The sequence below is a fragment of the Balaenoptera ricei genome, chromosome 6 (assembly GCF_028023285.1).
Source record: "Balaenoptera ricei isolate mBalRic1 chromosome 6, mBalRic1.hap2, whole genome shotgun sequence".
NCBI lineage: Eukaryota > Metazoa > Chordata > Mammalia > Artiodactyla > Balaenopteridae > Balaenoptera > Balaenoptera ricei.
In genome coordinates, this window is record NC_082644.1 from 73347259 (window position 1) to 73370270 (window position 23012).

A 23012-nucleotide genomic window follows, 5' to 3' on the forward strand; every position below is an offset into this window, starting at 1 on the left:
AAATTTATTCAGCTTAAAAGACTCTAAGATCGTTTTTACTTTGGTGTTAAAAGTCTCTGTATTAAAGATGATAGATGGTTATTTTATTTTTAATGTTCCTGTCAAGACAAAATGTTGGCAATTTTAGGTTGGTTTTACAAATTTACAAGTGTAAAGTTTTGCTACTCCATGAAATGCTAAGGTTTGGGGACCACTAATCTAAGAATCTGGTACACAGTCATTCTCTAGAGCTTTCTCAACCTTGGTACTTTTGACATTTCGGATCAGATATTTCTTTGTTGTGGTGGCCGTCCTGTGCACTGTAGGATGCTCAGCAGCATTGCTGGCCTCCACCCACTAGATGCCAGTAACAACCCACCCCACCCAGATGCAACAGCTAAAAATGTCTCCAGACACTGGCAAACGTCTCAGGGTGGATTGTAAGGGTATATAGGTGGGGACTGTGATCAAAAAGTTTGAAAGTTACTGTTCTAGAGACATTGTAAATTTTATATCATTATATTCATTATTTTCCCATAAAGAATTTTTATTGCAGTAAATGAGAAGTCATGGCAACCATAAATAAAGGCAGGTAGCAAGGCAAACAAGGCTATATAAAGTGCATATATATATATAAATAACACCTTGATTATTTTTATTTTTATGTATATATATATATTTGTCTTACAAAGATGCTATAAAACTTAATGGGTATTGACAAAGTAAGAATACCCAACAAAGCATATTGTAGATAGACACAACATTATTATTATTATTTTAATTAATTAATTAATTTATTTATTTATTTTTGGCTGTGTAGGGTCTTCGTTTCTATGCGAGGGCTTTCTCTAGTTGCGGCAAGCGGGGGCCACTCTTCATCACGGTGTGCGGGCCTCTCACTGTCGTGGCCTCTCTTGTTGCGGAGCACAGGCTCCAGACGCGCAGCCTCAGTAGTTGTGGCTCACGGGCCTAGTTGCTCCGCGGCATGTGGGATCTTCCCAGACCAGGGCTCGAACCCGTGTCCCCTGCATTAGCAGGCAGATTCTCAACCACTGCGCCACCAGGGAAGCCCCTAGACACAACATTGTTACACATAATAATATTTGCATTTTTATGTCACTTTTCATTTGAGACTCTCAATCAATTGATTTGTCCTCAGTGTATGATTCTCAGTTCATCTCCGGGAAGCTGAGGCACAAGCCAATGTTCAACTGACATAATAAAGTCAGGGAATAATTAGGCCTCCCATTTCCTTTATAATACACTAATCATTTTTACTGTTATTATATGTAGCAAATACATATTTAGTATATAGTAAATATATATTTTATATTTAATTTTATATTTTACCATTTTTTATATATTTTATAATTTTTTAAACATGTATATTTATTTTTGCTAGGCTGGCAGCCTCTGGGAAGTAGGGGCAGGTCTTCAGCTGTGTATCTCTTAGAGCCTGCAGACTGTGGGCACATCATTTGTGGGCAGCTAGCAGGCATTAGGGAATGCCAACTGCATTAGCTCAGTCCTCCAAAGTTTCATTATAGATTCATGTTTTAGTGCTGGGCTTTTGGCTGTTATCTGAGATTGTGGTAAGAAAAGGAACATGTCTGCATGTTTTGTCATCATCTAGTTATAATACAACTTAAAATACATGATGGGATAATCAGGCTGCATTCTGACTTTCATGGACACTAATTATCTTTGCCTCCATGGGCCTCTTCCTCCATTAAAAAAAAGTTTAAAATGATAGTTTATGACTGCTTTGGTATAAAGATGGATATAATTCAAACTGGATTATATTCTTTTTTTTTCTGATTTGAAAATGATTAAAACACTCTCCTGGGCCCCTAAAAGTATCACAAGCCCTGGGCACTGTGCCTACAGTGCCTAAAAAAGAGGTTGGGGAGTAGCATCGACATATATACACTACCAAACGTAAAATAGATAGCTAGTGGGAAGCAACCGCATAGCACAGGGAGATCAGCTCGGTGCTTTGTGACCACCTAGAGGGGTGGGATAGGGAGGGTGGGAGGGAGACGCAAGAGGGAGGGGATATGGGGATATATGTATATGTACAGCTGATTCACTTTGTTATAAAGCAGAAACTAACACAACATTGTAAAGCAATTATACTCCAATAAAGATGTTCAAAAAAAAAAAGAGGTGGGCCCTGGAGATAATACATTGAAATGTTAACTGGTGCTTTCCCCTTCACTCCTATGCTCCTAGCGAGATATTCTGGATGTATTGCCTCAGGGAAGAATGACCCAGCAGGCAGCAAAAGAGCCAAATTCTTGGCTTTGAGTTCAAAAGCTTAGGTTTTAGGATTACACCATAGATTTGGAAGAACAGATGAAGAGCTGGGCTGCCCTCTCCCACAGTAGATGAAGAGTCCATGGACTGAAGATGGAGGAGGCCAGAGAAGTTGAGAACATGTGGATTTGTCTGGGATCCCCAGTTTGAATTAAGACTTTGGAAATCCTAGAGCAGATGGGACCTATCACTGCCTAACCCTTCATTCCCAGGGTAGTGTTTTCAGGGCTGTTGAAATGTGGGGCTCTTGTGTCCCCCAAGCCTAGTGTGGTGGGGACATGAAACAAGTGCCTTCTTGGTGGTCCAGGCAAACAGCTCAGGGACAGGATCTGCGTTTCCAGGAACCCTGGTTGGAGAGGGGCACAAAAAGGTTTTTGGTGGGGTGGATAGTGGCACCCTTATGGCAAAGTACCAGTCTGTGTAGACTGTGTGGCAGGAATAGGAGGGCATAGCAGAGATCTGCACGGATCCATAACGGAAGACCACAGGAGAATGAGGATGTTTCCACAGATGCCAGCAAGGAGATATGATGACAACAAAGATGGATTCTTGCCATTGTGGTATCACATGAACTCTTTAGAGTTGGAAGGGACCCAGAATTGACCAAGATTAACTTTTTTCCACCTGGAAATATGAGCACTTGGAAAAGAAATTAAGTACAATTATGGAAAAGTTAAGTTGCAATTCTTGTACACCAGAATTTTTTGAAGCTGGATTAGTATTCACTGTACATAAGTTTATATGGTTCTTTACAGTATTTGAAGGACCTTCCGCCTTTAATTTTTTTCCTTTTAACTCTTATAAAAATCTTAAAAGGAATTGGTATAATTTCTGTCCTCATTTTACACATGTGAAAATAAAAGCACAGAAAAATTAAGTGACTTCCCCCAAGGTCACACAGCTAGGACCTGGCTGAGCAATGACTCAAACCCATGGCCCCGTACACTCTATTACTCCTGGTTCTTAATGTTCAATATTTCCCCAAAGAACTTCAGTGAGGGCTTTCTCTCAGGCTCTCAAAAAATGGTATGGTACCAAAATACTCTTAGTGTTTAGCAATTAATGCTCAGGCGTGAGGAGGACAGAAGGCTCACATGCTGGGCTCCCTCTCTGCTGTGTTCTTTGCAGAGCTCTGCTTCCATGCTTGGAGGTGGGGAGGTAAGTGTATAATCTGAATGCAGTGTGGGGGCCCAGCTCCACTGCAGTGGGATTAGGTGGGGGGTCAGATCCTAAAGGGTTTTCTAACTTGGAGGCTGGGTGCCCCATCCAGGTTAGTGCATACTGTTCTGCTTCTATAGTCCTGTGCCCACACTTACCACACTGTAGATTTTTCTTGTTTAATTGCCTGTCTCTCTCCAGACTACGAACAACTGAAGGCAGGGATTACATCACACTTACTCCCCATTGTATCCCTTAGCAAAATGCCTGGCATGTAATAGGTACTTTAAATATTTGCTGAATGAATGAACAGATGGGTGTATGGATGGAAGAATTCTTGGGTACCTCAGTGTCCCTCACATAGTCCTAGCCCTGTATCCCTTGATAGCAAAGCATCTTTTGATGGGTGTTTGGGTTCAGCTTCCTTTATCTCACCCAAGAAAGCTTTGTGAAAATAGCTACTTCGGTTGCGGGACACCTCACCTCCTTTTTCCTTTCCTATCCCCAAATCCCTCCTTTATTATTATCCAACCACCCTTTCAGTCAAGATGTTCAGAATATTTTTTTCCTCTTTCATCTACATGTTTTAAGAACTGTTTTTCCTTTAGACCCTCTTTAGGAGCAGGAAGCACTGTTATAAATCCATATGAGTAAATATTTTGCTCTCGTTTTGAAAAAAAATTGTAATTAAAATTCATGGTAGAAAAATTTCTGAAGTGGTAAGTTGCCTTTCTAATATACTACATGTCTTATTTTAGAATTTATTTCAGTAACTAATCTACATTATTAAATAAGATTCACTTCATTGGAGTCACTGAATAATTACTGTGTTGGATAAGTATTGTTTTCGTGATACTATTAGTTTTATCACATGTGCTAAATTGTTTTTAGGAAGTAGCCTCAGCATTACTTGAAAAGAGATGGGAAATACATGTCCCAAATCCAGTAAATTTATTATTAGAACAAGGTCACAAATATAGTAAATTTTCATTGCATCATTTTTACAACATTCAAATGCAATACATGATAAATAAGGTTTATCCCTTAACAGATTCTAATTTTTTTCTTAAGGCACCGTGACAGAGAAACTTATCCCAAAGATTATGATATAGAGGGTCCTGAAGAAGTAAAAAAACTGTGTAATTCAACATATTGGCGACTTGGAACCAACGAACCCCCAGTAAGTAGTAGCTACTAATTTAAGTCCGGAATCTTCCTCCTAGTAAAACATGAAAAAGTAGAGGGAGGAGCACTTTGTCAGTACTCCTCTTAGCTGTGTTAGTAATTTAGGCAGGTGACCTAGCCACTGTGTGCTTCAGTGACCTTACCTGTAAAATGGGCGCACTTCATAAGTTTATTGGAAAATTAAATAAAATAAAGCAAATAAAGTGCTTAACTCAATGCCTGGCACATAGAAAGTGCTCAAGAAGTTATCATTATTGTTATGATGCTGTTGCTGCAGCTGCAACATCTTGCTAGATGTCTCCACTAAGCTTCGCCATCACCCTGTGAAGTAGGTGTTATTATCTCTATTTTACAAATGGGGAGAATCTCCTAGAGGTTAAGTGATTTACTCAAAGTCACCCAGCCAGGGAGTGGAAGAGTGAGAGTCTGAACCCAGTTCTTTGGGTTTCAGATCTTTTGTACTTGTCTTAAGGGGATAGAATTGTGAGTAATTTAAACATGCTGTTATTATTCTCATAACATTTGTACAACTAAGTTACAAAAGGAGTATCCATTGCATAATTACTTCCTATTTGAATTGCTGTGGGTGGGTTACTCCTTGGCTATTTAGGTGTCTGCTCAATCAGTGTGCAGGAACTCAACTCCCTAAAGACTCCCAAATTGTGTCCTACAATGTCAAGAGTTTTGGGACTAGTTGAAGACTCAGTTCAACCTCATAGGATGGCCTTGGGGCCTGAAGAGCTGGTAATTTGACAGGGATGGATGTGAATGTGTTGAGAAGACTGGGTTTGTATATCATATTTTGCCCCCAAAAGGCTGGGCTACTTTGAAAAAGGGTGAGCCTAGGAAGATCCATAATTCTACTTTGGGAATGGTTCTAGAAAATTCTCTGTTCTCCAGGGTGATGGGAATGAATGAGCTTAGCAGAGTCCATGCTGTTTCCTCCCTTCCTGTTATAGTTTACCATAGACAGAGAACAATAAGGATAGCCTGAAAAATGGGGATTTATTGTAAAGATACGGCTGCCTGGATATGGAACAAGGACACTTGTAGGAACCAAGATGGCTCTAAAGCAAGACATTCTCTCTCTCTCTCTCTTCTCTCTATCTGACACACACACACAATCTCTCTTGGCATCTCTGTTTCTCTCTGCTCTGTTCTCCTTTTGTCCCACAGCTTAAATCTCAGGGGCATTCTGATGGTTTCCTCAGTTTCCACCCTGCCTTCTTGCCTTTGCACCAGGCTGCCTAATTGGTCATTAGCCAGAACATGGATGGAGCTCTAGAGGCCAATGCCCAACTCAGAAAATAACCACGCTGCCCTGCTCTCCCAAACCCAGCTTACCCTTGCTTTCTTGAGCATGGTGAGGACAAGAACAAGTTGGGCAAGGCAGGCATTGCCTGGCATGCACTTAGCATCTTTGACCCTTAAAAACATTTATTTTTGATAAGTGAAAATCTTCTTGGTCTCTGGATTGTGGGAGGAAGTGAGATGAAGTGAAATATGAGGTGTAGGAACCTCAAATATTCATTCCTTGTATTCCATGCATTGTAGCAGTTAAGCCTTAGTTTAATAGAGGATGTATAAATAATATTTACCTTCTTTATGACTTTCATTCATAGTCATTGAAACCTTGTCCTTCCTCTACCAGGTTTACGGTGTGTATTAGATAGGAATGTTAATGAACCAAACTTGGATCCGCTTCCCAACATGCAGCAAAGTCAAAATTCAGTTTGAAAATAGAGACAGGATTTTGAAAAAGGTGTGCTGTAAGTCTCATCTGCAAACCCCCTTGGGTTCCTGGTGAAGTTATAGATATGAGGCTCTGGTGATCTGTCTGAAGCAGCAGAGCAGAAAGAGAGGAACTAGCTACATATACATCAGTGGTGGGGCAAGGATAAGTGAGTACTCAGGCCCAGATGTGGCACTGGGGGATCAGATATGGGCCATGTAAAAGAGAAAGATGACAGGGAGCCATTTTAGAGCCTGCCCAAGAGCACCTCATGTAGGGATGGAACAGGGATCGACTGTATTCCTATGGGCTAAGACAGGACATTTAAGTGCAGAAATTGGCATCCTGTACCACAGAACATAGCATTGAATATTCCCAGAAAGACTCTCAGCTTCTATTAGAACACCCTAGGAAAGTCAGCTTTGAACGTCCTTCAGTGCCAGACAGGGTCAGACACAGACACGCCCAGAGGAAACCAAAACAAGATTACATATCCACTTTTCCTGCATTTGCTTCTCTCCTTCCTCATGTCCCCTCACCCTCATCTTAAACGCTCAAGGAGCCAGAAGGAGTTGGTGTATAAGGAAGAAGTCCAAGGGGGACAATTGGGAGGAAGCCAACTGAAGCAGGCCAGACTAAAACATGCCCAAGGTGGAGGAATGAGAATCTTTCATTTTAAATGAAGTTTTGGCTAGTACATGGGACTGGGCATTTTACTTACCTCAAAAAGGCTCTTCTTGAGACAGAAGTAACAAGAAGGTTTTTATCAATATATTATCTGAGAGTGACCAGAAAAGTCCTGGAGCCTGTCCTATATTTCATCAAAGAACATAAAAAAGAATAAGACCCTCCAAGTAACTATGAATGGGCAGCGATGGAAGAAGAATAGATTTGTTTTCTAATTGTACCTACTTACAAGTCCCACTTGTTCAATGAGCCAGTTGCCCATTTGTGTGTAAAACAGAAGTCTGTTCACATCTCTCTATCCCTTTCCTTTACTTTAGTTTTCTTCATGGCACTTCAATGACTGGACATACTTAAGACTTTTTAGTTGTTAATTGTCTGTCTCCCCCTACTAGAATACAGGCTTCATGAGAGAAGGGACTTTGGTCTGTTTTGTTCTCTGCTGTATCTCCAGTTCCCAGAATGGTGTCTGACACATAGTTGGCACTCAGTAAATATTTGTGGAAGGAAGAAAGGAAAGAAGACTGTATTTAACAAACATGTATTAAGGTCCTGTTATTTTGTTAAGTGCTGGGATAAGAAATGTGTGCCAAGTTACTATGCTGAGTGCTGGGGTAAGAAACATAATTCAAAGCAAGGTCACTGTACATCAGGAATTCACAGACTTATGGGGTTAATGGGTGCCTACAACCACAGTGGCAGTGTGCATGATGGATGATATGACACGGAGAAGATCAGGATGCTGTGAGGGGCACTTGAACTGAAATGGATTGATGGGAGGGTCAAGGATGACTTCCTAGGGAATTCCCTGGCGGTCCAGTGGTTAGGACTCTGTGCTTTCACTGCCAAGGACCTGGGTTTACTCCCTGGTTGGGGAACTAAGATCCCACAAGCTGAGTGGTGGTGCAGCCAAAAAAAAAAAAAAGATGGCTTCCTAGTGGAGGTGACCACCGTGAAGCTCCTGAGGTGAATGTTTAAAGGAACCATCTGTTGGTGGAATCTGGAAACATACTACCTAAATTTCAGTAGTGGCATAATCGAATTCCTACCCCAGTGGCCCCTCAGGCTTCAGGAGGCTGAGTGGGACCATGGATTCACAGCAGAGCAGTAATTTAATTCAAGCCACTGGAGTTTCTCTGATTGTCTTATTAGTCCACGTGATTATGGGAAATAGTGTTTTAAATTCCAATATTTTGTTTTGGTATTTTATTTGGACTTTATTGATGTACTACTTAGCTATAACAGAGTGAGTCCCATGCAAAATAAATGATCAAGAGTACTTTTATCATTGTTTCTTCATTTGTAAAGTTCCTCACCCATGGACCCTCACGGCACTACCAAAGGCCCTGTCACAATGGCTTACGTAAGGGCACTTCTGAGGAAGTGCTGCATATTGAATCCCATAAACTCAGAAGGATTAAATACAGAGCAGATTTGATGCTGTGTCATAGAAGGTGAGAAATTTTAGATATAAAGGAACAAAGAGGAACTTGAGAAATTTCATTAAACAGATTTTTCTTATACAGCTTATGGATCAATGCCAAGGCATTTTTGGAACTAACAGGACAACACTGATGAGCAAATTAGGCTAATATAAGTTTTAACAGCATCACAGTCACTTTGGACTTAAAAATGACAAATAAATGAAAAAAGTGTGCTAAAAGTGTACAAATGTGTGCTAACATTCATTTTATGAATAGATGAATACCTAAGTAGGTCTCAAATATGAGCTGTTTTAGTGGATGAAAATACAACATTTAAAAATTAGTGACCCTAGCAGGACAGGAATATAGACACAGACGTAGAAAATGGATGTGAGGACACGGGGAGGGGGAAGGGTAAGCTGGGACGAAGTGAGAGAGTGGCATGGACATACATACACTACCAAATGTAAAACCGATAGCTAGTGGGAAGCAGCTGCATAGCACAGGGAGATCAGCTCGGTGCTTTGTGACCACCTAGAGGGGTGGGATAGGGAGGGTGGGAGGGAGACACAAGAGGGAGGGGATATGGGGATATATGTATATGTATAGCTGATTCACTTTGTTATAAAGCAGAAACTAACACACCATTGTAAAGCAATTATACTCCAATAAAGATGTTAAAAAAATAATAAGAAAAATTAAAAAAAATAAAAATTAGTGACCCTAGAAGGCATATAATTATAATGGACCAGAGAAATTCAATTATCATTTACCTAATTGGTTCAGGTATGTTTTTCTTTGATTAACATAGTAGAATAGTATTTTGAGCACTACAGTCTTACAGATGCTTCTAGCATTCAGATCTAAGTACCTGAAAGAGGCATATGGATCAAATTGTTGTAAATGGAGTAATTTAAAATGTCAGTGGAGGAGAACCACTTACACCAGGGAAAAGGAAGATATTTAGGGAGAGTGGGCTGTTGAGTCAGGGCTCCCTCTTGCTTCCTATCTCCATAATCTCTGAGTTTGGAGTTGATGCCACTGGTTCTAGCATCCTCTCCTGGATCTACTTTGGATTGTCTATTCCAATATCAGCACAATTGCATCTGCCTTTCCTGTTTCGGGAATTCTGTATAAATTTTGGCCAACTTGAGTGTACTTTCTTTGTCTTATGCTGTAACTATGGGCTTATTAATTGTATCAAGTATCTGCCATTTCTAGGGATTTGGAACATGAATGAAATGAGGCATCTGCCATTTTGATCCCATTACCCTCCTTTGCAACTCTTTTTCTATATCAATAATCATGCCCTCATTTAACTTTTAGAGAAACTAGATTTTAATATTTCATATATATCAGTTTGCTTAAGCAGGTATAACTGTTAGGTTGAACAAATGGCACTCAAAAGGTGCAATCACACACACACACACACACACCACACACACACACACACACACACACTTTCTTTGCCTCTGTTGTCTTTTCACCCTACTTTGTGGAATTAGTTCTTTCTCTACCCCTGGATAAGATCTTGTGCAATTTCCATAATTTTTATGGTCACTCTCAGATAATTAAAAGTCTATTGGTCACATTTCAATAATTAAAATATCTCATCAAAATGATGAATTTTATTTAAGGTTAAAGATTTTCTTCTCCTCCAGCTAGAGTCTGCTCCAGGCCAGGGAAGTCTGCAGCGGAATGTGTGTGTAGAAGGAGGGTTGGCTGATTTTCTATTTCTTTGCTTAGTCTGCTCCGTCCTTCCCTCAGACAACTAGACAAATAAAAGGCCCTCTTGTGATTATTCTACTAATATTAATTACTTAACTGAGACTGCTTTTGTGACAAGCAGTGGTTTTGTTACCTGAAAGTGACCAGAAGAAAATATGGCACTTGTCCATAATTTATCTCTTCTAGGTGCAGGGAAAGAACAATCCCATAAAGGCTAACTTGAACCGGCAGTGAAGAAAAATAATGAAATTATTTTTTGCACCCCGTACGTCTCAGTTGTTCAAAATAATGATGGGAAGGGGGCCTCTCTGCTTCTCTGGGATCCTTTAAATAATCTGTATGTGGTACTACTGTGTTCACTTAGACATGAAAGTAGAGCCACAAAAACAGAAAACAGGACAAAACTACTGCTGAGAAATAAGAATAGCCTTTTGGATGATTTTTAAAGGTAAAGACTTTTAACAAAGTATCTATTACTTTTTTTTTTTTGTAAACAACAGCTGTTTATTTTTTAATTAATTAATTATTTATTTATTTATTTTATTCATTTATTTATTTAATTTATGGCTGTGTTGGGTCTTCGTTTCTGTGCGAGGGCTTTCTCTAGTTGTGGCAAGTCGGGGCCACTCTTCATCGCGGTGCGCGGGCCTCTCACTCTCGCGGCCTCTCTTGTTGCGGAGCACAGGCTCCAGACGCGCAGGCTCAGCAGTTGTGGTGCACGGGCCTAGTTGCTCCGCGGCATGTGGGATCTTCCCAGACCAGGGCTCGAACCCGTGTCCCCTGCATCGGCAGGCAGATTCTCAACCACTGCGCCACCAGGGAAGCCCTGTATTACTTTTTGATGATGACTTTTTGGCAGTGGTAGGGGGAGTGCTGTTTAACAGGATAAAATAAGACTCTTCCTCAATTATGACTGAAGATCTAAGATAAAAGATGCCAACTTCTCCATTTCATAATGAGAACATGCAGAACATTTGGGTAGTAACTGGTTTTGAACCTCTTGATCTCTCATCCACGTTGAAGGTTAAAAAAAAAGGAAAAAAGAAAGAAAATGTTGAAACTGAAGAGACCTGGATGAGAGTATTTGGAATTTGGGGGAGTCATTTGGAGGGGTGTACATGCTGAGTCCCATCCCTCTTGTCCCCACTGGGTGGGGAAGCACCCACCAGTGCTGGGTGGAAGCATGTCCTGCTCATCAAGCTGTAGTGTGGGGCCTGAACATTATCAGACCGGCAATTTGATAAATGTTGCCCTGAAGTCGGGGAACTAGGTGGATTGGGATCTGACTCGTTCCTGAAGCAGCCTGTGGCATCAGAGGGGAGACTTGACTTGAGAATTACCTGCACTTCCGTCAGTATGGGTCAGAGGAGCATGCTTTCAGGGAACTCTATAAGGAAGCCAAAAAAGAAATGTCAATTGGGCATCATTTAAAATGAATCTTGCCAAGAGAGATTCTGCCAGGGGGTAAGTCATCCTCAGCACACAGAGGCTGGTTACACTCAAATGTGGAACTTGAGGGGAAGCCCTAAGTGACTTGCTCTTTTCCTGTACCTGTTACCCAGGTTATATGTCTACTGGGTTTTCTTTTTTTTAAAATAAATTTATTTATTTATTTATTTTTGGCTGCGTTGGGTGTTCGTTGCTGCGTGCGGGCTTTCTCTAGTTGCGTTGAGCGGGGGCTACTCTTTGTTGTGGTGCGCGGGCTTCTCATTGTAGTGGCTTCTCTTGTTGTGGAGCACGAGCTCTAGGTGCACGGGCTTCAGTAGTTGTGGTGCACGGGCTCAATAGTTGTGGCTCGCAGGCTCTAGAGCGCAGGCTCAGTAGTTGTGGCGCATGGGCTTAGTTGCTCCGCGGCATGTGGAATCTTCCCAGACCAGGGCTCGCACCCATGTACCCTGCATTGGCAGACGAATTCCTAACCACTGTGTAACCAGGGAAGTCCCTGGGTTTTCTTAAATGTAGCACATATGGGAAGAGTTCATCTTGGAAGATTAGAAATTGGGACTTAAAAAAATTGATACTCAGGAAAACGGGGAATAAGAATGATATCATGAAGTGCACGTCCTGTACACACATTAGATATTTTTTATATTACCATTTGACTCAAGCTAGATTTTATTATGCAAATTAAATGGAAATTTTAGTGATTATCCTGTGAGTTGGTGCTGTGTTAATTTAGCTATCTCACATATCAAATTGCCAATCTCCAGTTTGTGATATATATATAAAGCCCCAAAGACTTTTAAACATATGGAAGTGCTTTTATAAATTATCCACCCTATGTCAGGTTATGAACATTTCTAGACCAAAGTGATTTTTCACATTAAGATGGTGTAGGACTAGGTTTGCCTACGTGCAACAGAAACCAAAAATCAACAGTGGCTGTTCACATAAGGTTTTATTCTTTTATGTAAAAAGTCTAGAGGATAGCAAGCCAGGACTGGTATGGAAGTTCCATAAACTGTCAGAGACCTACCGCTTCTAGCTTCTTGCTCTGCCATCCCTTGTGTAGGGCTCAATATGGCTGCTGGAAACCTGTCATTATGTCCACATTCCATGCAGCAAGAAGAGAAACAGAAGCAGGACCTTTCCTGGAGGTTGTATATATTTATTCCACTTATGCCCTGTTGTCCAGAACCAGTCACTGGTCATATCTATGTATAAGGGAGACTAGAAAATGTAGTCTGAAACCTCATGGGCCCAGCTAAAATTTGGGGGTTCTATTATTGATGAAGATGGGAAGTCTAATATTGGGGGATAACATTTACCTCTGATACAAGGAACACAGAGGTTAAGAGTGGGCTCTGGAGTCAGATGGCTTCTTACTGATTCTTGGCTCCACCACTTACTAGGTTGTAACTTTGGTCAAGAGTTTACAGTTTTCCATGTCTTTATTTCCTTGGGTGTAAAGTGGGAATAGAGTTTTCATGAGCATTTAATGTGAAGACATTTAGAATGGTGTCTGGCCATGTGCTCTTGTTATTACCATTATCCCCATGATTTATTGCAACTCACCTAAGCTACAGCCAGGATAGCCTCTGGGTTTTATTTAATACTCTAGCTCTAGAACTTAGTAGGATGCCTGGCACTTCACAGATATGGATGGATGAATGAATGAATGAGTCAGACTGCATGTTTTGAATTGTGGAACTTCTACTTTTCTCTCTGGTTTAGCTGGGCATTACTTTATCCCTTTCAGCCTCAGTTTTCCCTTCCTTAAAATGAAGATGAACTATGCCAAAGGTCCTTCCTTTCTCCCTCCAGATCCACTCTCCACCCTTCTCAACCCTGCTCTGTGCCAAGCAGGCTGACCTTTATGGATTGCATCAGTGAGCTCTTTTGCCCTCTGGCTTCCTGTGAATTGCCAGGAATTGGCCTTTGGAAGGCACTGACAGGTGATCAGCAGTGGGAGGAGAGTTGGCTTGGACATTTATTCCTGTGCTTTCCTCCCTGCAGGGCCATGGATTGGCAGTGGCTATATGCTATGGGTTGAACGTTTGTACCCCTCCCAAATTCAAATGTTGAAATTCTAACTCCTAGTGTGATAGACTTAGGAGATGGGGCATTTGGGAGGTGATTAATTCATGAGGGTGGAGTCCTTATGAATGAGATTAATGCCCTTATAAAAGAGACACCAGAGAGCTCCTTCCCCACTTCTGCCATTGCGAGGACACTGTGAAAAGATGGCTGTCTATCAGCTAGGAAGTAGGCACTCACCAGTCACTGCTAGTGCCTTGGTCTTGGCTTTCCCAACCTTCAGAACTGTGAGAAATAAATTTCTGTTGTTTATAAGCCACTCAGTCTGTAATATTTGTAACATAGCCTGAACAGACTAAAACACTGTGTCTGTTCTGAAAGCCACAACTACCAAGTGACCCTCTCTTTACAGCAGTAGATCATTCTGGGTTCCATAACTGCCCTACCCTATGCCTCCCCAATATTGCTGTCTTCAGGGTGCTTCATCATTGTTTGTTTATTTTCTGAATTCTGGCCACACTTTTATAAATAGATTCTTTATTAAACTCTCTTCATTCCCCATTTGATTTTTCTTTTCCTTCCACCACGATGATTGATATACAACACTCAGGGTTGCTTTAAGTATTTAGGGGAATAATGTATATAAAGTGCTTAATATGGTGTCTGATACAGAATAAGCAGTCAATAAACTTAAGAACCAGTAGTGCTATTAATTTCCTTTCAATACTCATTATTTCAGTTTGGCAATATCTTTGTTTCATATAATTTTCAATGGTGTTGATTGATTTATTGAAATATTTTACTGTCAAAAATGATGAGATTCACAGAAAGAGAGACAAAATGAAAAGGCAGAGGACTATGTACCAGATGAAGGAACAAGATAAAACCCCAGAAACTCAACTAAATGAAGTGGAGATAGGCAACCTTCCAGAAAAAAGAATTCAGAATAATTATAGTGAAGATGATCCAGGACCTCAGAAAAAGAATGGAGGCAAAGATCGAGAAGATGCAAGAAATGTTTAACAAAGACCTAGAAGAATTAAAGAACAAACAGAGATGAACAATACAATAACTGAAATGAAAAATACACTAGAAACAATCAATAGCAGAATAACTGAGGCAGAAGAACGGATAAGTGACCTGGAAGACAGAATGGTGGAAATCACTGCCAAGGAACAGAATAAAGAAAAAAGAATGGAAAGAAATGAAGACAGCCTAAGAGAACTCTGGGACAACATTAAACACCGCAACATTCACATTATAGGGCTCCCAGAAGGAGAAGAGAGAGAGAAAGGACCCAAAAAAATATTTGAAGAGATTATAGTCGAAAACTTCCCTAACATAGGAAAGGAAAGAGCCACCCAAGTCCAGCAATCACAGAGAGTCCCAAGCAGGATAAACCCAAGGAGAAACATGCCAAGACACGTAGTAATCAAACTGACAAAAATTAAAGGCAAAGAAAAATTATTAAAAGCAACAAGGGAAAAATGAAAAATAATATACAAGAGAACTCCCATAAGGTTTACAGCTGTTTTCTCAGCAGAAACCCTATAGGCCAGAAGGGAGCAGCATGATATATTTAAAGTGATGAAAGGGAAGAACCTACAACCAAGATTACTCTACCCAGCAAGGATCTCATTCAGATTCGATAGAGAAATCAAAAGCTTTACAGACAAGCAAAAGCTAAGAGAATTCAGCACCACCAAACCAGCTGTACAGCAAATGCTAAAGGAACTACTTTAAGTGGGAAACACAAGAGAAGAAGAGAACCTACAAAAACAAACCCAAAACAATTAAGAAAATAGTAATAGGAACATACATATTGATAATTACCTTAAAAGTGAATGGATTAAATGCTCCTACCAGAAGACACAGGCTGGCTGAAACAAGACCCTTATATATGCTGTCTATAGGAGACCCACTTCAGACAGAGGGACACATACAGACAGAGTGTGAGGAGATGGAAAAAGATATTCCATGCAAATGGAAATCAAAAGAAAGCTGGAGTAGCAATACTCATATCAGATAAAACAGACTTTAAAATAAAGAATGTTACAAGAGACAAAGAAGGACACTACATAATGATCAAGGGATCAATCCAAGAAGAAGATGTAACAATTGTAAATATATATACACCCAACATAGGAGGACCTCAATGCATAAGGCAAATGCTAACAGCTATAAAAGAGGAAATCAACAGTAACACAATAATAGTGGGGGACTTTAACACCTCACTTACACAAATGGACAGATCATCCAGACAGAAAATAAGGAAACAGAAGCTTTAAATGACACAATAGACCAGATAGATTTAATTGATATTTATAGGACATTCCATCCAAAAACAGCAGATTAGTTTCTTCTCAAGTGCACACAGAACATTCTCCAAGATTGATCACATCTTGGGTCACAAATCAAGCCTTGGTAAATATAAGAAAATTGAAATCATATCAAGCATCTTTTCCGACCACAACACTATGAGATTAGAAATCAATTACAGGGAAATAAAACATAAAAAACAGAAACACATGGAGGCTAAACAATACTTTACTAAATAACCAAGAGATCACTGAAGAAATCAAAGAGGAAATCAAAAAATACCTAGAGACAAATGACAATGAAAACATGACAATCCAAAACCTATGGGATGCAGCAAAAGCAGTTCTAAGAGGGAAGTTTATAACAATACAATCTTACCTCAAGAAATAAGAAAAATGTCAAATAAACAATCTAACCTTACACCTAAAGGAAATAGAGAAAGAAGAACAAACAAAACCCAAAGTTAGTAGAAGGAAAGAAATCATAGTGACAGGAGCAGAAATAAATGAAATAGAAAACAATAACAAAGATCAATAAAACTAAAAGCTGGTTCCTTGAGAAGATAAACGAAATTGATAAACCTTTAGCCAGACTCATCAAGAAAAAGGGGGAGAGGACTCAAATCAATAAAATTAGAAATGAAAAAGGAGAAGTTACAACGGACATCACAGAAATACAAAGCATTGTAAGAGACTACTGCAAGAAACTCTATGCCAATAAACTGGACAACCTGAAAGAAATGGACAAATTCTTAGAAAGGTATAACCTTCCAAGACTGAACCAGGAAGAAATAGAAAATATGAGCAGACCAATCACAAGTAATGAAATTGAAACTATGATTTAAAATCTTTCAACAAACAAAAGTCCAGGACCAAATGGCTTCACAAGTGAATTCTATCAAACATTTAGAGAAGAACTAACACCCATCCTTCTCAATCTCTTCCAAAAAATTGCAGAGGAAGGAAAACTCCCAAACTCATTCTACAAGGCTACCATCACCCTGATACCAAAACCAGACAAAGATACTACAAAAAGAGAAAATTACAGACCAATATCATTAATGAGTATAGATGCAAAAATCCTCAACAAAATACTAGCAAACAGAATCCAACAACACATTAAAAGGATCATACACCATGATCAAGAGGGATTTATCCCAGGGATGCAAGAATTCTTCAATATACACAAATCAATCAATGTGATACAACCATATTAACAAATTGAAGGAGAAAAACCATATGATCATCTCAATAGATGCAGAAAAAGCTTTTGACAAAATCCCATTTATGACAAAAACTCTCCAGAAAATGGGCATAGAGGGAACCTACCTCAACATAATAAAGGCCATATATGACAAACCTACAGCCCACATCATTCTCAATGGTGAAAAACTGAAATCATTTCCTGTAAGATCAGGAACAAGACAAGGATGTCCACTCTCGCCACTCTTATTCAACATAGTTTTGGAAGTCCTAGCCATGGCAATCAGAGAAGAAAAAGAAATAAAAGGAATCCAAATTGGAAAAGAAGAAGTAAAACTGTCACTGTTTGCAGATGACATGATACTATACATAGAAAATCCTAAAGATGCTAACAGAAAACTACTAGAGCTAATCAATGAATTAGGTAAAGTTGCAGGATACAAAATTAATGCACAGAAATCTCTTGTATTCCTATACACTGACAACAAAAGATCAAAAAGAGAAATTAAGGAAACAATCCCATTCACCATTGCAGCAAAAAGAATATAATACCTAGGAATAAAGCTACCTATGGAGGTAAAAGACCTGTACTCAGAAAACTATAAGACACTGATGAAAGAAATCAAAGATGACACAAACAGATGGAGAAATATACCATGTTTTTGGATTGGAAGAATCAATATTGTGAAAATGACTATACTACCCAAAGCAATCTACAGATTCAATGCAATCCCTATCAAATTACCAATGGCATTTTTTACAGAAGTAGAACAAAAAAATCTTAAAATTTGTATGGAGACACAAAAGACCCCGAATAGCCAAAGCAATCTTGAGGGAAGAAAACAGAGCCGGAGGAATCAGGCTCCCTGACTTCAGAGTATACTACAAAGTTACAGTAATCAAGACAATATGGTACTGGCACAAAATCAGAAATATAGATCAATGGAACAGCATAGAAAGCCCAGAGATAAACCCACACACCTGTGGTCAACTAATTTATTACAAAGGAGGCAAGGATACACAATGGAGAAAAGACAATCTCTTCAATAAGTGGTGCTGGGAAAACCAGACAGCTACATGTAAGTGAATGAAATTAGAACACTCCCTAACACCATACACAAAAATAAACTCAAAATGGATTATAGACCTAAATGTTAGACCAGACACTGTAAAACTCTTAGAGGAAAACATAGGAAGAACACTCTTTGACCTAAACCACAGCAAGATCTTTTTTGACCCACCTCCTAGAGTAATGCAAATAAAAACAAAAATAAACAAGTGGGACCTAATGAAACTTAAAAGCTTTTGCACAGCACAGGAAACTATAAACAAGATGAAAAGACAACCCTCAGAATGGGAGAAAATATTTGCAAATGACTCAATGGACAAAGAATTAATTGCCAAAATATATAAACAGCTCATGCACACCAATATTAAAGAAACAAACAATCCAATCCAAAAATGGGCCAAAGACCTAAATAGACATTTCTCCAAAGAAGACATACAGATGGCCAAAGAGGCACATGCAAAGATGCTCAACATCACTAATTATTAGAGAAATGCAAATCAAAACTACAATGAGGTATCTCCTCACACTGGTTAGAATAGGCATTATCAGAAAACCTACAAACAAATGCTGGAGAGGGTGTGGAGAAAAGGGAACCTTCTTGCACTGTTGGTGAGAATGTAAATTGATACAGCCACTATGGAGAACAGTATGGAGATTCCTTAAAAAACTAAAAATAGAATTACCATATGACCCAGCAATCCCACTACTGGGCATATACCCAGAGAAAACCATAGCTCAAAAAGACACATGCTCCCCAATGTTCATTGCAGCACTATATACAATAGCCAGGTCATGGAAGCAAAGTAAATGCCCATCGACTGACGAATGGATAAAGAAGAAGTGGTACATATATACAATGGAATATTACTCAGCCATAAAAAGGAACGGAATTGGGTCATTTGTAGAGACGTGGATGGACCTAGAGACTGTCATACAGAGTGAAGTAAGTCAGAGGAAAACAAATATTGTATATTTACGCATATATGTGGAATCTAGAAAAATGGTACAGGTGAACCGGTTTGCAAGGCAGAAATAGAGACACAGATGTAGAGAACTAACGGATGGACACCATGGAGGGAAAGCGGGGGTGGTGGTGGTGGCGGTGGGATGAATTGGGAGATTGGAATTGACATATATACACTAATATGTATAAAATAGATAACTAGTAAGAACCTGCTGTGTAAAAGTAAATAAATCAATAAAATTAAAAAAAATGATGAGAGCATATCTAAGGTTAATTTTGGGGTCAACCTTACCTTAAAACAAGATGATACCTAGTAATTTTTTTCCCTAAAAGATAACGTCTTATTTTTCGTTGAAGTATAAAATATGAAGCCCAATACAGTGTCCCCTGCCACTGACTTGTGAACTTTGGAATCTATGAGGAAGAGTAGTTGAGCTAAGAATATAGGAGTCAGAGCTAGGAAATTAGGCTGGGAGGCTGGTGATTCAGAAGGTTGAGGTCTTAGGGGCCAGTGGTCATAGAAGCCTAGGAGTAGACCAGGGAGCCAGGATCAGAGACTACAGTTAAAATTGCTTTGCGTAGGATGGGTTCTTAGTTTTACAGAGCCTTTTTATACTTAACAAAAATGGACCAAAGGAATTTGACTCTAGCTATGATACTCTTGCAGCTGAAGTCTCCAAATTTCTAAACAGTATTTTCTCTTTTCTGAACAAATCTAGTGGAATTAATGTGATCTTGGGCTTCATTGGATATCTTAGGGAAGCTAGTCTTCAGATTTGGGGAAAGTAGTTGGTTTCTCGGTGGCAGTGAGTTCTGAATCTCTGCTGTGAACCTCCTCATTTGTGATCTTCTAGAGTTTTGTATGGGAAGAATATTGACTCCTCAGCATCCATTTTTGTTCTGAGATCCTCTAGATATTACCATGATGCTTCTGCAATTGACTTTAGTACACCCTGTAATTATCAGGTTTTTCTCGTAGTGATAATTGCTTGATAATTCATTGAATTATCCTCTGTGATAGAGAATGGATAATGATGATGATGATGGTATCTGAAGTCCTATGTGATTTACAAAGTGACTAGTACATTTTCTTACTTAGAGAAGTTAAAATATACTAATCTTGAGAAGGAAATAGAAAGCAAATAAGCATTAGTATGTAGTTGAATGCGGTACTTTCCATTTCATGGAAACACCAATTTGATTTTTATTTTCCAACAAAACATAGTAAAGAATTGCCACTTTCACATATTTATGATGTAATCATTGACTGCTATGGGACATTTCTTATTTTTGAATGTTAATGGAGTCAACAATTAAAATCAGAATGTACTTCAGAAATATATTTTAGTAATTGAGCATTTGTGGCAATTCATTTATTTTCCTTGTATGCGGCTTTTATTTTTCCAGATTTGGATATCAGAAACACATGAGAAAATGGCACAAGTTTGTTTAAACACAGAATTGGCTGAAATGAAGAGCAAAGCTTTATTGAATGAGGAAACGATGAGCTCTGGAATTATTGAAAGGTATGCTTCATACTGTCCTTTGCTTAGAACAGGCACATTCAGGAAAGGGTTTATATAAGTAGTGAAGAGGTATAGTGGCCCCAGGTACATATTACAGGACCACATCAAGCACAATCAACACATCCCAAGCTTCCATGCTTTCTGTTCATGCTGTTCCCTCTGTTTGGAATTCCTTTCCCTTGTTTGTTTGCCAATCAGCACTCCGCATCCTAGGTCCCTCTAAAATGTCATTTCCCCTTTACACATTTTTTTCTGGTCCTGGTTCTGACGACTTAGGTTTGAACCCCATCTCCACAATTTACTTGTGAAAATTATGTGGTATCTATAATCCTCAGTTCATAAAGTGGGAATTATAAAAGTATCTACTTCATAGGGTTGTTTTAAGTTTAGATGAAAAGAAGTATGAAATGTGCATAAAAATGCTGCCTGACATGCAGTAAGAATTAGGTAAGCTGTCATTAATCAGAATTAATTGCTCTCATATTCTTGCTCTCTGAGCATTTTGTTTATGTTCTACATAGCAGTTGGACTTACATTCAAGTTATTTATATGAAAGTGTTTCCTCTGAGATTGTTCCTTGAGGGTAGGAACTGTTTCTTAGTCACATCTGTAGTCCTGCAGCCTGGCATAGTGCCTTTCCATGGAAATGTGTGACATAGACTTCATTGTGTATTGTAGTTATTGGACAAAATGCTGAAATTTCTTTCCATTTACTTGTTGGGACATTTTATTTTGCAAAGTGTATTAAAGTTGCAAACATGGAAATCCTTTAAAAAAATTATAATAAAAATTCAGCTCCCAAATTAGTTTTGTATAGCTCTGAAAGTTTATAAATATCAACTTGACATGTTTTCTAAAAATTGTTATCTTGTTTCCAGGGACACTGGATTGCCTACCACAGGTTTTGGAGCTCTCTTTCCTAGACACCCATCAGATTGGTACGAAATGTTCGTAGTCCCTAAACTGCTGCAGATTGCACAAAATGTTTCTTAATGGTTCAGGAGGTTTGTTTGCAGGGGTGAAGGAGTGAGGGGTGAACCAAGGTCAACAAAGTGCTCTTTATGTGCCATCTTACAGACTTCTTTCCTTTTTTTAAAAAAATGGTGTTTATTTTTTTCCAACTTATTAATACCAACAAACCTGTTAGAAGAAAAATAGATTATCATTTAAAAACAATTATGAACAGTGATATGTGTGTGTGTGTGTGTGTGTGTGTACAAAAAAATCAGCATTAGACTTCTTTAACAAAAGTTTTTTCCCATCAATATGCAAGCAATAATAATAATAATAATATAGTAGTCAATACTCATTATTTGTAGATTCTATATTTACAAGTTCTCTTACTTGCTAAAATTTATTTGTAACCCCCAAATCAATACTAAGGGTGCTGTTGCAGTCATTAATGGATATGCATAAAGTGGCAAAAAATTTGAGCCACCCAATGCACACATTCCCAGCTGAGGTAGAGCAAGGCAAGACTCTGCCTTCTTGGTCCAACTCTCATACTGTACGCGAGTGTCCTTTTCATGGTCATGTATGTTTTTTTGCATTTTTTTGTGGTTTTTGTTGGTGATTTTGCTGTTTGAAATGGCTTCCAAGTGTAGTGCTAAAGTGCTATCTAGTGTTTCTAAGGGCAAGAAGGCTGTGATGTGCCTTATGAAGAAAATAGGTGTGTTAGATAGGCTTCCTTCAGGCATGAGTTACAGTGTGGTTGGCCATATTCAACATTAATGAGGCAACTATATATTGAATAAAATGTCTCAAACAGAAACACACATAAAACCAAGGTATGTATTGATTGGTTGATGAAAATGTTGTGACCAGAGGCTTGAAGGAACCTAGCTCTGTATTTCCTACAGAGCTAGGAAGAGGTTCAGGATTTGCTAATTCAGTGTTCACAGTGCCTTTATAGAATATTACTGTGAATAATGAGAATTGAGTGTATAGCAAGAAACTACTATTTTTTACTGGTAAATAAATTTATTTTGGGGGCAGCATGACTTGTTACTACAGAAAAGAAATTTCTACTCATCTTTCTAAAGAAGACAAACTTTCATAATTTCTGTAATGATAAATAGATAAGTGATGAAATATAGGTACTTACAAGCATGAGAAAATTCTGTGTTGGATTGTGTATTATGAAGATATGAGTATATATCATCACTGGAAATTTAGATGTTTTTGCTTCCTTTGAGAGCTGTCTGGCATTAGAGCTAACCTGTTCTGCAGAGTCTGCCTAGGGTGGGGGT

At 38.9% G+C, this 23012-nt stretch overlaps 1 protein-coding gene across 1 annotated transcript in view; it reads left to right on the forward strand.

The window, feature by feature from the left end:
• Positions 1-23012, forward strand: part of CFAP95 (cilia and flagella associated protein 95) — an 86404-nt gene that overhangs the window by 19245 nt on the left and 44147 nt on the right. The window contains exons 2-4 of the mRNA XM_059924878.1: positions 4525-4633; positions 20645-20763; positions 21642-21701. Coding sequence (XP_059780861.1) covers positions 4525-4633; positions 20645-20763; positions 21642-21701 — 288 coding nt within the window. The remainder of the gene's footprint in view (positions 1-4524; positions 4634-20644; positions 20764-21641; positions 21702-23012) is intronic.